This window comes from Canis lupus, chromosome 11 (assembly GCF_003254725.2).
Source record: "Canis lupus dingo isolate Sandy chromosome 11, ASM325472v2, whole genome shotgun sequence".
NCBI classification, from domain to species: domain Eukaryota; kingdom Metazoa; phylum Chordata; class Mammalia; order Carnivora; family Canidae; genus Canis; species Canis lupus.
Genome location: NC_064253.1, coordinates 19,819,913 through 19,837,405, shown reverse-complemented (window position 1 = coordinate 19,837,405; position 17,493 = coordinate 19,819,913). Strand labels below are relative to the sequence as shown.

General features: G+C 41.9%; 1 protein-coding gene across 11 annotated transcripts in view; it reads left to right on the top strand.

Moving 5' to 3' along the window:
* P4HA2 (prolyl 4-hydroxylase subunit alpha 2) overlaps positions 1–5,558 on the top strand; it is a 33,328-nt gene extending 27,770 nt beyond the window's left edge. For 6 of the 11 annotated variants that reach the window (XM_025432353.3, XM_049116036.1, XM_049116041.1 and 3 more), the window contains 5 exons: positions 17–70; positions 621–686; positions 2,428–2,496; positions 2,833–2,929; positions 5,091–5,558. In XM_025432353.3, the coding sequence (XP_025288138.1) occupies positions 17–70; positions 621–686; positions 2,428–2,496; positions 2,833–2,929; positions 5,091–5,161 (357 nt within the window). In that variant the 3' untranslated portion in view covers positions 5,162–5,558. Of the gene's footprint in view, positions 1–16; positions 71–511; positions 572–620; positions 687–2,427; positions 2,497–2,832; positions 2,930–5,090 lie in introns of all 11 variants that reach the window. The other 5 variants (XM_025432355.3, XM_049116042.1, XM_049116043.1 and 2 more) reach the window with 2 other exon arrangements.
* The last annotated feature ends 11,935 nt before the right edge of the window (positions 5,559–17,493 follow it).

The following is a 17,493-nucleotide window of genomic DNA, read 5'->3' as shown; positions in this document are numbered from 1 at the left end:
TGTTCTTTCCCACCAGGTTGCTAATTATGGAATGGGAGGACAATATGAGCCACATTTTGACTTCTCTAGGGTAAGGCCCAAACCATGGCTACTTCTAGAGGGCGCTGCTCCAGCTGTTTTGAAAAAGCTGGAGCTTCTCTGAGTACTTCAGTCTCTATACTAGGCAGCCCCCCCCCCCCCCCCCCCCCCACAAACCTTACCAGGACCAACTCTTTGATACTGGAAAAGTCTAAGGGGCACAGGAAGTCTGGGGCCTGTGGAACCCAGTGCACCCTGGCTATTTCCCTGTAAAGCATAGGACCTCATTAGGTCTTTGTGAAAGCTGTTCCTGGTTCCTGCCCCCCCTTTCCCTGTACCCTGGCCAGGGTTTCCTTTGCAGCCATGGCCCATGGTCCAGGCTGATGTATGGAATACATGCTTATTGCCTTCCCTTGACCCTTTTGGCCCCAGTCTTGTGAGTTGGGGGGTGGAATTATCTGCAAATGTGGGTGAAAGTTGTTATTTGTTGCAGCGACCTTTTGACAGCGGCCTCAAAACGGAAGGGAATAGGTTAGCGACGTTTCTTAACTATGTAAGTACTGGGGCCAGGTCCACCTGTTCATTCTCACTTAATTTTATAGAAAAATGAGCAAGATGCTTTCAAGCGTTTAGGGACGGGGAATCGTGTGGCCACGTTCTTAAACTACGTGAGTATGATGCATGCAATAATAAATGGGCCTTCGGGGAACCTGGGCCAGAGTGCTATATTAGATCCACTCCTGTCAGGGCTGACACCATCAGCTGTTGCTCCATGGCTGGGCCCCTCTGGCCCTCAGCACTCTTCTTGGCTGGAGTAGGGAGTTGACACAGATGTTCCCATCTGTGTGCTTACCCACACCCCTGACTTTCATATCCCTGGCTCCTTTTGATGGGCCCAGTGCTAGTCAGGATTTTTGGGGTGAGTGCCCTGGAGAGTCCCCTCCTTGGAGGAAGAGTGAGGAGGCTGCCATGAGGCCCTTTTAAATGAAAGCTCCCTGTGTTTTCCCAGAGCTTGGTGGCCTGCCTCTCAGCTGCTGCCTATCCTCCAGCCACAGGCCATTGGGTTTACATCCTATATGAGGAGCAATTTGCTTTCCCCTCTGCTTAGCCCATTCTAAATTGGCATACAAACTGTTAGGTAACTTAGAGACAGCAGCCCATGGCCATCTTTTCCTTTGGTGTCTTGTTTAAGTTAAGATTTATGTCCATGCTAGTGAGCAGGACATGTGGGGTCTTTCGTGGGGTTTACAGCCTAACATGAGGGACTTGCTTTAACCATAGGGCCAGTAATTCATTTAGTTAGCATAGTGACAAATGCCTTGAAAAAGTGGCTCAGGGTTGAGATTCGGAGAAGGCCTCCCTGGGGAGTAATATGTTGGTGGAGACTTGAAGGTTGAATGGAAATTTGTTGGTGGAACATGCTTTCTGGCAGAGAGGAGAATGTGTGGAGACCTGGAAGAGGGAAGGAGATGGGGATGTTGGAAAAATGGAAGAAGACTGGTGTGACTCAGAGGTAGTAATTGAGACGAGAGCGGGTGGAGAGAGAGAGGCTGCTGAGACAGACGGGGGCTTTGGGTTCTAGAAAAGAGCCTGGATTTGATCCCCAGGGCTGTGAGAAGCCATCAAAGGTTTTCATCTTATTCGTTTACCATATGTCTGTTGAGTGCTCTTTAGTCTGTCTGGCATGCAACCTGTGGAAATATTTTTAAAACTCCACGTTTTATTACATTATAGACAAAAAACTTGAAGACAGCCAGCTGAGACAGAAGTGGTGCCTGGGGCATGAGTTGAGGCACGCTTTGTGGGCATAAATGTAGCCTCCCTTCCATGGAACTTGTGTTCCACTTAGTTTGAGGCCTCACTGGGAGAAAGCAGGACCTGTGGAGCCTTCTCTGTCTGCTCACCTGGCTGGCCCCGGGGAGAACTGCTGTTCTGGGAAGGTGAGGGTGGCACTAGAACCAGAGAAACAAAGCCCACAGTGGGGGCTACAGATGGTGTTGGGAGCAGCAGGGAGCTTTAGGGTAGAGCTTCTCAAAGGGCAGAGTGCCTTAGGTATGGCGCAGGCTGGATGGGGATTCAAGAGCAGGCATCAGTCCGGCATTTTCCGTGTACAGTCTCAGATTGTTCCCATCTGAGGATGGCCAGGATATGGGTCTTCCCCAGGGCTACGGCTCTCAAGCACCCCTGGCATGGGACTATCCCAATAAAACCGCATAGATTAAGCAGGGTTTAGGAGGGTTAGGGTATGGGATGAGCTTTTCTTGGGGGGAGGGCCAGCTGTGGACCAGAGCCTTCAAGTGGTGTCACTCCTGCTCAGAGAAAGGTAATCTGCATACTTGGGTCCTTTGTGGCTCACTTGCTCTGAGAACTTTGAGTACAAGGGCCAAGCTCTCTGCCTTATATTCTCAGATGAGTGATGTAGAAGCTGGTGGTGCCACTGTTTTTCCTGATCTGGGGGCTGCAATTTGGCCTAAGAAGGTAAGTTCTAGTTTTTGTGGGTCACAGTTTGGAGCATAGCTCAGACCTTGTTCATGTCTCTCAGTTCCATTCCCTGGCCTGCTTGATTCTTATTGTGAGGGGCTTTATCCCCTTCCTGCTTGAGCTCTGACTTTTTGGCTTTAGTGTCCATCTGGGGAGATGGTGTGGGAAGGGAAGTCCTTTGGGAGAAGCTTGGTTATTAAATATCCTCCCCACCATGAAGGGTGGATACTTCTGTATTGTTGGAATCCCAGAGTCCTGTCCCTTTGTACATGGGAAAGTGAGAGTGTTTCTGCTTAGGGAGGTGTTATCTGATGGGCTGTCTTTTTTTCCTAGGGTACAGCTGTATTCTGGTACAACCTTCTGCGGAGTGGGGAAGGTGACTACCGTACAAGACACGCTGCCTGTCCTGTGCTTGTGGGCTGCAAGTGGGGTAAGTGGATTAGCCTGGGCACTTTTGGTCAGACTGATTTGGGAGATACCTGCTGCTGTATTTTCACAGTGCCAAGATGTCTTCCTTTTTGAGTTTTTCGTTTTTTTCCTGCTAACTGGTTGTTTCATCCAGCCATGTAGCTGTCCACAAAACTGATTCTGTGCCAGGACGCTGGTTGGAAATATTCTCAGAGATGCCCACAAGAGCTGAGGAGGCTACAAGGAGGAGAATAGCTACATAAGCATTGCTTATGGCCCAGGATGGCTCCCAGAAGAGTAGACTCTGGTAGGGGTTCTGAGGGAGCAGTGGGAGAGAAATGGAGTCAGAATGGGGAAGAGGTCTCCTAGTCAAGCAAGGCCCACATGGAACCAGCATGTTGGGTTCGGGGACCAGCTGCCTTTGTCATTTACGTAAGGGGAGGACTATGGTACAGGGGCCTGGAGATGAGGCTCGAGGCTGGGACCAGACCATGGAGGCTGAAATTAGAGCTTTGAGCTTTGTTCTGAAAGCAGCTGTGGTGAGTGAGGGGGAGGCTTGAACCAGGATGATAGAAGTGATTGCAGAAAGGAGTTTATACCCTCATGGAGAGTTTTGGGGATAATAGTGGTAGGTTCACAGAAAATTAAGCATTTAGAATCTAAATGAAGCAAATGCTGACTTTAGGGAAAAGAAAGAATCGTACAAGAAATGTCCGTGTACACTATTAGGTGGCTCAGGCATGAGCAACATTTATGTGATATGATAATGTAAGCAGTTAATGATTATTTATTTATTTTTAAAGTTATTTATTTATTTATTCATGAGAGAGAGAGAGAGATAGGCAGGTACAGAGACACAGGCAGAGGAAGAAGCAGGCTCCATGCAGGGAGCCCGACATGGGACTGGATCCCGGGTCTCCAGGATCACGACCTGGGCTGAAGGTGGCGCTAAACCGCTGAGCCACCCGGGCTGCCCAATTAATGATAATGTAATTAAAATTTGTGATTTAATTCTGTTGGGGAGATAGAAGATGTAATGTGTCTTAGGGGTAGTATAGAAGAATTCCAAAATTGAAAGTCAAGAGATAGCAGTATCAGCATGTTATTTAGAAATATGTGGTTATAAAAAAAAAAAGAAATATGTGGTTGAATGTCAAAAGAAACAACTAAAGGAGTTGAGTGTCCTCTAGAAGTGGGGTTTGGCAGCGGGAAGGGGTGGGTGGGTAGGAGATTGCTGTTTATCACTATAAGCTTTGTAGACAGTTTAATTTTTTTCAACTAAATACATTTATAGGGATCCCTGGGTGGCGCAGCGGTTTGGCGCCTGCCTTTGGCTCAGGGCGCGATCCTGGAGACCCGGGATCGAATCCCACGTCGGGCTCCCGGTGCATGGAGCCTGCTTCTCCCTCTGCCTGTGTCTCTGCCTCTCTCTCTCTGTGTGTGTGTAACTATCATAAATTTAAAAAAAAATTTAAAAAGAAATACATTTATATTTTAAAAGCTCTATGGCTTCAGTAGTGCATTATTTATCATGCTAAGAGTCTGTGTTAAGGAATGAAATAATGGTTCCTGTAGATTTGAGGCACAGCTTTAGGTGACTGACTGCTAGGACTGGCTCTGCTGCTCTCTTACCCACAGCACACAGACCAGATCTGCTGACCCACAGGTCTTGAGGTTGACATCCAGGCCCTCCACAGTCCTGACAGACTTCCTCATCCTTAGCTTCTATATCTTAGTTCTTTATCAATAATATCAAGCTGCTTGGGGTCCTTCATACACATCACGGTTATTCATGTCTTGATGTCTTTCTCATCCTCTTCCCACTTCCTGGACTCCCTTGATACATGAATCATCTGGTAATCCATCTTCTTCCCTGGATAACTCCTATTCAGCACCATGTCCCAGCCTGGAGTCTCCTCTTCCCTCACATGATTAGGTGTCCTTTGGTTCAGTTTCCATGGCAATGTACACATATTTATCTTTTTTCATGGGCAGACCTTTGAACAGTTATCTATTTATACATAGGTTTTCCTTACCAGCTCATGAGCAACTTGAGGTTTGAGACCATATCTTACTCAAGTTTGAGTCCCAGGGCCCAGTGCAGGATTCATCATGGAGGAGTCATTCATTTTGGCTGCTAAACTAACCAACAGGATTGTAACATACTTTCTTTCTGTTCACAGTCTCCAATAAGTGGTTCCATGAACGAGGACAGGAATTCTTGAGGCCATGTGGATCAACAGAAGTTGACTGACTTCCTTTTCTGCCCTTCCCGGCCCCACAGCCCATGTCGTCCTCAAGTTCCACATGACAGACACCTTTGTATTTTCCAGGCCCTGTCACTCAGGTCTTTGTTGGAGTGAATGTTTGTCTGGAGCAAAGGGAGAGCCGACTGGGGAGGGTCCTGGGTGACCTGGGTCCCGACCTCTCTGGTCAGCCTGTGCCACCTCTGGCCACCTTGGGTCAGAGTGGCTGCAGCAGAGTAAGGCTGTCTAGCACCTAGCAAGGTGCCTTTGTACCTCAGATGTTTTAGGTGTGAGGTGTTTCAGTGAACCAAAGTTCTGATACCTTGTTTACATGTTTGTTTTTATGGCATTTCTATCAATGTGGCTTTAACCAAAAAATAAAATGTCCCTGCCGGAAGCCTTAAAGAGCCTTATTCGGAGTATTTTTTAAATATGGGGGAACTTATACCAAGTTCGCTATTTCTTTCCTATGCATCTCCTCTGTAGAGGCAGAATCTGGGTAGTGAATACTTTAGTGGCAAAACCTTGACCTTGGGTTCTAGATGTGGTTTCAACACTTATATTTCTAAGCTTCAGTATCCTTTCTGGAAAGTGAGGGAAATAGTCTCACCTTGCCTTTTAGAGAATATAGTGATCGTGTATATTCATGACTATTTTGCTGTTAGAATTTGAAATATTTTTTTTTGAAATTTCTTAAAAATTTTAAGATACACACAGAACTGTTTATGAAACGTAAATATACAATGTAAAGAATATGAAGGTGAACATGAGCAATGATGTGACCAGGTTAGAGAAGAGATCGTTTTCAAATCTATACCTCAGGAGACCCTTGTAATCCTTTCCTGGATCATATCTCCTATCCTGCTTCCAGTACCTTGGTGGTAACCATTGTCTAGTTGTTTGTGGCAGTTATTCCTTTGTTTGTTTGTAATTTTATTACCTGTGTCTACATCCTTAAATTAAGGATCATTTTGTTTTCCCTGATTTTGAATGTTTTGTAAATAGAATCATCTATTTTTACAGGTGTTGGGCTTCTTTTGTTTGACAGTTTTTAAGATTCATTTATGTTATATAGCTCTAGTTTGTTTTAATTTGTAGAGTTGCTTCATTTTGTTAATGTATATGGTAGGACAGTACTTAATATAGCCAGTATACTGTTGATAAGATATTTGAATTGGTTTCATTCTTTGTATGTTATGAGTAATGCTGCCATTTGTATTTTTATACATGATTCCTGGTACACATAAGCACATTACTGAAGAATATATATCTAGCAGTAGAAATGTGGAGTCTTAGTAGTTTTCAGATTTACCATATAACAAACATATTCCAGGGTGGTTATTCATATTCTCACCAGGACTGAATGAGAGTTGTTATCCCAATTTTCTCTAATATCTGGTACTGTCCTGCTTCTCCATTTTAGCTAACTTGTTACATGCATAGTATTGTCTATTTTATTTTTATTTTATTTTTTAAAGATTTTATTTATTCATGAGAGACCCACAGAGAGAGGCAGAGACTTAGTAGGACTTGTCCCACGACCCCAGGATCACGTCCTGAGCCAAAGGCATACATTTAACTGCTGAGCCACCCAAGTGCCCCAGTGTTATCTATTTTAACATAATTACTGATGACATCGAATACCTTTTTATTAGTCATTAGTTTTCTTTAAATGTCTTTTCAAGTCTTTTTCTTACTGATTGACTGGAATTTTTTAGTATCTTATAGACATAAACTCTTTGATGGTTATAGGTTTTGCAAGTTATTTTCCTTTTTTTTTTTTTTAAGATTTTATTTATTTATTTATTTGAGAGAAAGCAAGTGAGAAAGCACAGGCAGTGGAAGGGGCAGAGAAAGACGGAGAAACAGACTCCCCACCGAGCAGGGAGCCCAATGTGGGGCTCCATCCCAGAACCCCGAGATCACGACCTGAGCTGAAGGCTGACGCCCAACCACTGAGCCACCCAGGCATCCCTATTTTCCTTTTTCTAGTTTGTCTTTTCAGTCTTAGTTTTGTCTTCTGATGAACACAAGTTCTTGATTTTTATGTCAGATTTATCAGGCTTTTCCTCTTTGATTTATGCTTTTTATATCTTAAGAAATTATTCTGTTCTCCAAAATGATCATGGTATTTCCTATGTTTTCCAAAAGCATTATAATCTTGTCTTTCATATACCTGGGTTTTATTTTTGTTGGTACAAGGGTCTACTTAAATTCTTACGTATTTTGTTAGGATAGAATAAGCTTATGCTACATTAATAATAAAACCTCTAAACCTGGGGATCCTGGTGGCTCAGCAGTTTGGCGCCTGCCTTTGGCCCAGGGCGCGATCCTGGAGTCCCGGGATCGAGTCCCACTTCGGGCTCCCCGCATGGAGCCTGCTTCTCCCTCCTCCTGTGTCTCTGCCTCTCTCTCTCTCTCTCTCTCTCTCTCTCTCTCAAATAAATAAATAAATAAATAAATCTTTACAAAAAAAAAAACTCTAAACCTCAGTGGTTTTTAATATATAAAGCTATCTCTCTTCCAAAAAGAAAAAAATCCTTGGATTTGGGCACCTGCTACTTACCTAATACCATGTAATCTTCTTCTAGTATCTTCCATTGGCAGAACCTAACAGGATGCCAGCTGGTAAGGGAATATGGGAAACACAGTTTATAGAGTTGCAACTCCAGTATAACAGCAGACTATAGAAAGATTCGCTTAGAGTTGAGAAACAACAACAAAATTATTGGCATGAGGGATCCCTGGGTGGCGCAGCGGTTTAGCGCCTGCCTTTGGCCCGGGGCGCGATCCTGGAGACCCGGGATCGAATCCCACATCGGGCTCCCGGTGCATGGAGCCTGCTTCTCCCTCTGCCTATGTCTCTGCCTCTCTCTCTCTCTCTCTCTCTGTGTGTGAGTATCATAAATAAATAAAAAAATAAAAATAAAATTATTGGCATGATTGGTGGGTTTTTTCCTTCCCTGTTTGATAGTCTTCAAGTTTCTTGAAAGTGTACAGTAGTATCTTTACTCAGTTTTGGAAAACTATTAAATCATTTTATTTTAATATTTTCTTTTAAAAATTTTTATTTTATTTTATTTTTTATTTTATTTATTTTATTTTTATTCTTTTATTTCAATATTTTCTGTGTTCCTTCTGGAACTTGGATTAAATGTAAATTAGATTATATCATACTGTTCTTAGTTCTTAACCTGTTTTCATATTTTTTTATAACTGCTGTATTTTGGGTAATTTTTAAATTGTTTTCTAGTTTATTCTCTTTTCTATTAAATTCACCTACGTTTTTCTTTAACCAGCTTAAAGATGTAATTCTATTATTTCCAGGCTTGCACCATTTCTGTTAAAAATTCATCTATCTTGTCCTTTTGTTGCTCTTTGAAAGTAAATTCCCCACAACCCCGTCCCCTCCCTGCTGTCTGCTTAAGATTTTTCAGTGGTTTTACTATAATGTGCCTAGTGTGGGTTTCTTTTTATTATTTTCTGGCTTGGGGTTTACAGAGTTTCTTGAATTTGTGGGTTGTCTTTAATCAATTTTGGAAATTTCTTAGACATAATTCAAATATTGTTGCGGTCTCATTTTTTGTGTCTCTTCTGAGACTCCAATAATCTGGATGTTGGAACTTTTCACTCTTTCAGGTTTGATACTGTCTTCTGTTTCCCATTCTTTTTTTCCCACTTGTTTTCAGACTAAATATTTTCATCTGTCTTCCAGTTAATTTGTCAGTTATACTAAGTAAACCCATCTGCTGAATTCTTAATTTTAGTTCTTATATTTTTTCAGTTCTAGAGTATCTTTCCACTCAATTATTTTTAATAGATTCTAATTCTTTGGGGAACTGATCTTTTTGCTTTATTCCATGTTTTTCTTCAACTAATGAAGCCGTTATTTAAAAGTTCTTGTCTGGGGCAGCCCTGGTGGCCCAGCGGATTAGTGCCCGCCTTTGGCCCAGGGCGTGATCCTGGAGACCCAGGATTGAGTCCCACATCAGGCTCCCTTCATGGAGCCTGCTTCTCCCTCTGCCTGTGTCTCTGCCTCTCTCTCTCTCTCTCTCTCTGCCTCTCTTGAATAAATAAAGTCTTTAAAAAAAAGTTTTTGTTTGATAACTCCATGATAAAATTTTCTGTGGATCTTTTTTTTTTTGCCTCTTGGTTGATGATGATTTAGTCCATTCTATACTAGTGTTTGACCAAACAACTGGTCACAACAGTCTAGGCAAGTTGACATTAAGTAATTGACTATTACATGCCCTTTTACTTCACAACTTCTGTCAGTTATACTTTAGACATTGTTTTAGTTTCCAGGATAAATAGATCGGTACTAAAAGTTGAAACCAATTACTATCTTCTTTATTTAATTAAACTTATTATAATGTTGATGTAGCTATCATAAATATGGTACACATTCCTTTTTATTTTTTTAAAGGAATCTGTACTGTATTTGTCTAATAAAATTCAAAACAAATTTACAACTTGTATGTTTGCTAGGGCTGTCATAATAAAATACCACAGACTAAGTGGCTTAAACAATAGACATTTATTTTCTAACAGTCTGGAAGCTTAAAAGTCCAAGATCAGGGTGTGGGAAAGTTTGGTTGCTGAGATTGAGGTCTCTCTCTAGCTTGCAGATGGCCACTTGCTTACTATGTCCTTACTCTGGATACCCCTCAGTCTGTTTGTTATGTATGGCCTAAACTCCTCTTAAAATAATACCAGTTGTATTAATTAGAACTCACGGATAATGACCTCATTTTACCTTAATTACCTCTTAGGTAATCTCTCTCCAAATAGAGTTGCACTGCATTCCAAGGTACTTGGGGTAGGGGTGGGAATTAGAACTTCAACATATGAATTTTAGGGGAACGTACAATGCTAATTGGACACCCTGTAAATTTGAAACACTGGGACTAAAAGAAGTAACACACTTTTCCTTATTCTTTGCAAATGAAAGGTACCCATCTTGAACAAATGTGTCAATTATGTTTGCATTAAGAATGTCTTCACAACCAAAAGTTTTACTGATATTATTGAAGAGATAAAAGGATATGGCCTAATAAAATTCTTTTTTTTTTAATTTTTTATTTAATTTATTTATGATAGTCATACAGAGAGAGAGAGAGAGGCAGAGACATAGGCAGAGGGAGAAGCAGGCTCCATGCACCGGGAGCCTGATGTGGGATTCGATCCCGGGTCTCCAGGATCGCGCCCTGGGCCAAAGGCAGGCGCCAAACCACTGCGCCACCCAGGGATCCCCCTAATAAAATTCTTAAATTGGAAAAAGTATTGACAAAAAATCTTGGAGGCAGGATCATGATAATGGAACAAATACAGCAGGATATATAAGCAATTATTTCCCCCCAAAATGATATGCCAAATTTGTGCCTTAATTCAGCTCATAATCTAATGTGTAAAAATCCTGCTTTCAAGGAATTAAAATATAACCTTTTTTAGTACTGAACAAAGGATATTTATGTATTTTGTGAATTCAATGAACAGATAGGATATTAAGCCTGTCCTAAAAACTACACTAAAATAGGGCAGCACCAGTGGCTCAGCGGTTTGGCACCGCTTTCGGCCCAGGGTGTGATCCTGGAGACTCGGGATCAAGTCCCGCGTCGGGCTCCCTGCATGGAGTCTGCCTGTGTCTCTGCCTCTCTCTCTCTCTCTCTCTCTCTCTCTCATGAGTGAATAAATAAAATCTTTAAAAAAAATAACTACACTAAAATACACATGAATCCTCAGGGGAATCAGGATAGAAATGCAGTCAAAGCACTTCACACAAAGATGTCTATTAAAACATCAAATGACAAAATACAGTATGCTGAAATAGCAAGTGTCTTGGTGCAAAGACATTACAAATTTTTATCTGTCTTATATAAATGGGATGATAGTTTGAACTAAGAAAAAGTTAAAGATTGTTACAATTTAAAAAACCCATGACTATATACAAAGTGTGTTGCGTGCTTAATAGAAGGCCTGTCCCTTGTAACAAATGAGAGCAAGTAACTCTGAAAGTATGTTTGATTAATGTAAAACATTAGCAAGAGATGAATATACCTCCTGAACTTGAAAAGAACCTGGAAATGTACAAATCATTGATGAGTGTATCAGCTATTAGAGGAAATGTGTTTATCAGAAGTTAAAGAGATTATAGAGGTTCAATAAATGGAGATGTCTTCAAATATTTTAGAGAACTGTTATTTTCAATGGAGAAAGGTTATTTTGTACAAATTACATCTGATTTATAAAAAAGCAACTTTGTAAAAAAAGTTTATGAGAGACACAGAGAGAGAGGCAGAGACATAGGCAGAGGGAGAAGCAGGCTCCCTGTAGGGAGCCTGATATGGAACTCGATCCCAGGACCCTGGGATCACGATCTGAGCCAAAGGCAGATGCTCAACCACTGAGCCACCCAGGTGCACCCCGAAAGCAGCCTCTTAAATAGTATCCTGATGATTTAAATCCTGTGGATATTTTTAAAAATGATTTTATTTATTTATTTGAGAGAGAGAGCACACAAGCAAGGGTAGTGTCAGAAAGAGAGAAACAGGTTCCCCCCTGAGCTGGGAGCCTGATGTGGGGCTCAGTCCCATGACCCCAGGATCATGACCTGAGCTGAAGCTGTAGACGCTTAACTGGCTGAGCCACCTAGGTGCCCCACTCCCGTAGAAATTTCATCTGAGGAAGTTTTAGGCAGCAATTTTGTAATTAAAAAATCAGGGGCACCTGGGTGGCTCAGGTGACAATCTTGGAGTCCTGGGATCCAGCCCCATATTGGGCTCCCTGCTCAGTGGGGAGTCTGCTACTCCTTTTCCTTCTGCCCCCTGACCCACATGCTTGTGTTTGCTCTCGCTCTCCCTCTCAAATAAATGTCTTTTAAAAAAATCAGCATTGTGTTTGGGTCTTTCAAAACATTCCTGTTTTTTTCTTAGTGGAATCCTATCCAAATATTGAAGTGGTCTCCAGAAACTTAAAAAAAAAAAAACACCACCAGTTACAGTGGTGGCATCCTATAAAATAAGTCTTAATAAACTAATATTAATTATGAGTCACTTACAATTGAGGCTACTGGGTGGCTCAGGGGTTAAACGTCCACCTTCAGCTTAGGTCATGGTCTCAGGGTCCTGGGATCAAGCTCCCCATCCGGCTCCCTGCTTAGCTGGGAGTCTGCTTCTCCACTCTCTCTCTACTCTCTCCCATGGCCTCTTTCTCTCTCTCTCGCTTGCTCATTCGCTCTCTCCCTTTCTCATTAAGTAAACAAAATCTTAAAAAGTTAGGATTAAACAAAAATTATCTAAGATTGCACTCGGTCAAGAGAAATCTTGAAAATTTTATTTATGGGCGTCCATTAAATCCAGGAAAATAAAATTGATATTTTTTTTTACTTTGAGTATAAATAAAATACTTAAACTTCAAAATGTGAATTTCAAAATAACTTCTCAGCTTCTCAGTATTTAAAACTATTTGGGGAATATTAACAAAACACAGAAGCACATGCAAAAACATATGAGAGGCACATGTTTCCTTTGCCTCAGGCTTGGCACAGCGCTGCTCTTGTTTCCAAACTTGGTGTCTTAAAACTCCAGCGTTACAGTTGCCAGATTCAGCAAATAAAAATGCCGGACACCCCACTTAAACTGCAGTTTCAGATAAACAATGAATAATTTCGCATGAGCTTTACCAAAAAATTAGTTACTGCCTCTCGGAACTTCACATTTAAGTGAGCATCCTGCATATTATCTCGCAACCCTAAACGTAGTTATGTTACATGGTTGAGGAAGCTGTTTCCTTCCCGGCCCAGCTCTACTGCCCCAACGACAAGTCGTCCCTAGGGCTGCTGGTTTTGCAGGGGTGGCTCGGGCTCCCACGTGGGCAGTCACGTGGCTTCTGCGCCTCGCTGAGTGGCCAGTGGCCACCTGGCATCTCTAGTGGGTCTGGGAAACCCCGCGTCGGCACCCATCACCATTCCGGCTGCCTGTCCCCCAGCCCTCGCTTCCTCAGGGCCATTGTGCTTGCTGGTCCCTCTCCCCGGAATGTTCTCCTAGGTCGTCACAGTTACCGCCCTCATTCGCTTCAGGCTGATCAAATACCACCTTATCAGATTGGTGAAAGGCCTTATCTGATAGGTGACTGATGACTACGAGGAAGGAACGGGTCCTCATTCCCCTCCCCGTTACCCTTTGGTTTTCTTTATAGCACTTACTGCCATCCACTAAATAATGCATTTATTTGCATATTAGCTTATGGAATAGAGGCTCCTTGAGGGAAGCAGCTCCGTCTCCCACTTCTATAGCCACAGAGCACGCGACTTAAAGGGAATTTTGGCACGGAGCTTAGTACCCGGATGAGGACTGGTGGGAGGGAATAGAGGGAGGCACCCGGAAGGGGCGGGGCTTGTTGTGGGAGCCTCCGGAAGGGGAGGTGCCAGAGGCTTCTAAAGGCTTTGGTCCTGGGGTGGTGTTTCCATGGTTGAGGTAGAGAGATGGTCAAGGGCGGCGGGCTGTGGGTGACACTACGTGCAGCGGCTCAGGCTTGGAGCCTGTGGCCGACTCTCCGTTCAGGCCTGTCCAGCCGGAGCAGCTGGGCAGGACCCGCTTCTGTGAGCCCTAATGGGCTCTGTTCCGGTTAGAGGCTTGCTCGTCAACAGGTGGAATAGAAGGTGTGCCCTGAGGAGGTGGGTACAGTTCCCCAGTGACTAGGACATCATTTGCAAGGCTGAGGCTGCTCTGTGGAGGTTTGTTTAACTTCTGTGCAGGTTTATTTAACTTTTGTGCGGATTCCTTAGTCACTAATACGGGGAATATAAGAAATAGTGAAAGGGAATAAAGGGGAAAGGAGAGAAAATGAGTGGGAAATATCAGAGAGGCTGACAGAACATGAGAGACTCCTAACTCTGGGAAACGAACTAGGGGTGGTGGAAAGGGTGGCGGGCGGGGGGTGGGGGTGACTGGGTGACGGGCACTGAGGGGGCCACCTGGCGGGAAGAGCACTGGGGGTTATGCTATATGTTGGCAAATCAGACTCCAATAAAAAATACATATATAAAAATTTATTTTCAATGTAATATATAATATGTATATATAATTGCTTAAAATATGTAATTACATAATATATGTGTGTGTGTGTGTGTATATATATATATATATATTTTTTTTTTTTTAAAGTAGGTTCCATGCCCAGGGTGGAGCCCAGCGTGGGGCTTGACCTCATAACTGTGAGGTCAAGACCTGAGCTGAGATCAAGAGTTGGATGTTCAACTGACTGAACCACCCAGGTGGCCCAAAAATAATTTTTTTTTAGAGTGTTTGAGGGTTAACAGAAGTGGAAGGAAAAGGCTATAGCTATTTGGCAAAACCAGAATTTTTTGTTTTCAGGGAGCTTTTCAGTGCCTTTCTGAAAATGCTTTTGTAATGTGGAGGATGAGCAAGCCCCTCCTGGAGGTCTCCCCTCTCTGATATTACTGTCTTTGAAAAGTCTTTCTTTCCTTACCTCGTGAATTTGCTGCCATGGAAACCTCACTACAGTATTTTTTTTTAAAGTATTTTCTTTCTTTCTTTCTTTTTTTTTTAATTTATGATAGTCACACACACACACACAGAGAGAGGCAGAGACACAGGCAGAGGGAGAAGCAGGCTCCACGCACCGGGAGCCCGACGTGGGATTCGATCCCGGGTCTCCAGGATCGCACCCTGGGGCCAAAGGCAGGCGCTAAACCACTGCGCCACCCAGGGATCCCTGAAACCTCACTAAAGTATTAACCAAACCCTCTCTTGTACATTAGAGGCTCTTGGCTGTCCTCTTGTCTGTTTTCTTGACTTCACTGGTACGCTACTTAAAACTATGTGCTGTATTTACTGCCTTCTCACTCCCCTGTCTTCATTTTTGACATAGTGAGTCTATCCCAGGGAATTCCCTGAAATTGTTTGGTTAAATGGTCAGAGCCCTCCTAGTGGCCAAATTCAGGTATTTTTGACTTTTTTTTTCCCCATTAACTGAAGTACACTTCATCATTCTTGTTTTTCCCTTTTTCCCCAGCCTTCCTGGCTGGCTCTTCATCAGCCCACCTTTCTCCTGTATGTGTTCCCTAGTCTAGTTCCCTAGTGTGTGTTCCATAATCTAATTCCAGTTTCCTTTTCACAATGCTATCCTGTAGGAGGAAGGATCTTACCCACTCCTGTTGTTTTAACAACTGTCTATATGCTTATGATTTGTTAAACTATGTTTTTTTTTTATTCACATCTTTTTCTTAAGTTCTATTCTAAGCACTTATATCCAGGTTCTTAGTGGATATATCTATCTGTTCTTTCCACATGAATCTAAAGAATGGATGCAAATTATTAAATGATCATAAATAGAACCCAAGGTAGGAAAATAGGCACTTACAGTTGCCTGTTAACCCTTGAGGTAACAGATCCTCTTGAGAATCTTAGGAAAATCAAGGACCTTCTCCCTATAAAAGTCCTCTCACACTTATTTTTGCCTCTAGTTTTGGAACTTCTCAGAGCTAGTGTAGTTCAAGAACACAGATTGGAGTAGGGCTTTCTGAAATAATGGTAATATGCATGGTGTGTTTTCGTAAATCAAGAAGATAGATTTCATAGATTTAGATGCTTACAACGAGACTGCATTGTATTCTAGCTTTGTTGAGCCACTAACCCAAAGTAATATATCAGCCTTACTTTTATGGAAGCTTGATCTTTAGAAGCAACTTTAAGAAAGAAAAGTCTGGAGCCCAAGCATGATAGTTTCTGATTAACTGTGGATTGTGTGTTTCATAGTCCAAATGGGATCTACTTTACTTTGGTCAGAGGCCAGAGTGCTGCAGATCTTTCAGAAAGTGTTTGCTACTGAGAATGTGGCCTGCTCTCCTGGGGACCAGAGTACACCCGAGGTTCTGAGGCTTGCTGATGGTCTGAGCATGCAAGAATGATAGAGGTACAAGAGATTTCAGGGGTTTTCTTCTAAGAGAACCTTCCTTCTTCAGTGACTTGTAGGGCTAGTGATTTCTCAGTTCCAGAGTTATTCTTTTAATGGTGAGTGCTACTTTGATAGTCACCTTACTCTTTCCTGAGTTGAATCTCTTATCTCTTCTTTGCCAATAAGCTACTTAATATTTCTTTTTTTATAATGATGAAATCTAAGGAGATTTTGGCCATTCTTTTTTTAAACCCTTCTCTTGGCTTCTGTGTCTTCTGTTTTTTGTTTTGTTTTGTTTTGTTTTGTTTTGGTGATTTTTTCCCCCATATCTCCTGGTACAACTTCTCAACTCCCCTCGTCCTCCTTTCTCACTCCTCAGTTATAGTCAGTTTCTTTGTGGCCTTGTTGCTTTCTTTGAAGGCTCATGATTGCAAATACTACCTATGAATTGATAATTCTTGAATCTTTAATTCTCATTTTTACTGCTTTCCAGCTACTAAAATGGCCCTCTGGTTCTTCCATCTTAATATATCCCAAAACAGGCTCACTTTATTTCCCTTAAATGGTTCTTACTGCTGTTTTACCTATCTTTGTGAATAGCAAACATAGCTTTCTCCTAGTCACAAATTTTTGTGTTATTTCAGATTCCATTTTCTCTCTTCACTGCTATTAATAACTATTCTTGTGAATTTCTTTCATTTTTTAACTGTACCAAGAAATTTATTTGTTTCTATTTTATTTTTATTTTTTTTTCTATTTTATTTTATTTTATTTTATTTTTCTATTTTATTTTTAATATTGGTAGTTGAGTTTAGGTATATACTTCCCATATCTATTTGATTTTTAATATTGATAGTTGAGGAGTTTAGTATATACCAAGTTTAGGTATAAGCCTTTCCATGAGGAAATAGGCTTTCTTTGTAAATTCTTAATTCCATAAGGAACATTTATGTATATGCTCCCTCTAAACAATTTAGGCAAAACAGAAACAGAGCAAGATGTTACAATGCCTTCTTCCTCCATTTTCCTCCTATCTCTAGAGCAGTGGTTTTCAACTGGGCATGATTTCACCCCCACCCTCTCTGCTTCCCCAGGAATATTTAGCAAGGTCTGAAGATAATTTTGACTGACTGAAGATAATTTGGTTATGACTGAGAGGGTTGAGGCTAGGGATAATGCTAAATGTCTACAGTATACAGAACAGACCCATGACAAAGTATTATTGGTCCCAGGTGTTAGGGCCAAGGTTGGGAAACCCTGCTCTAGAGGTAATCACTATATCTATAACTGTACTGTCTAATACTATAGACACTAGCCACATGAGGCTGTTTAAATTGAAATGAATTCAAATTAAATTAAAAATGCAGTTCCTCAGTTATATTAACTACATTTTAAGTGTTCAGTAGCTATATGTGACTCCTGA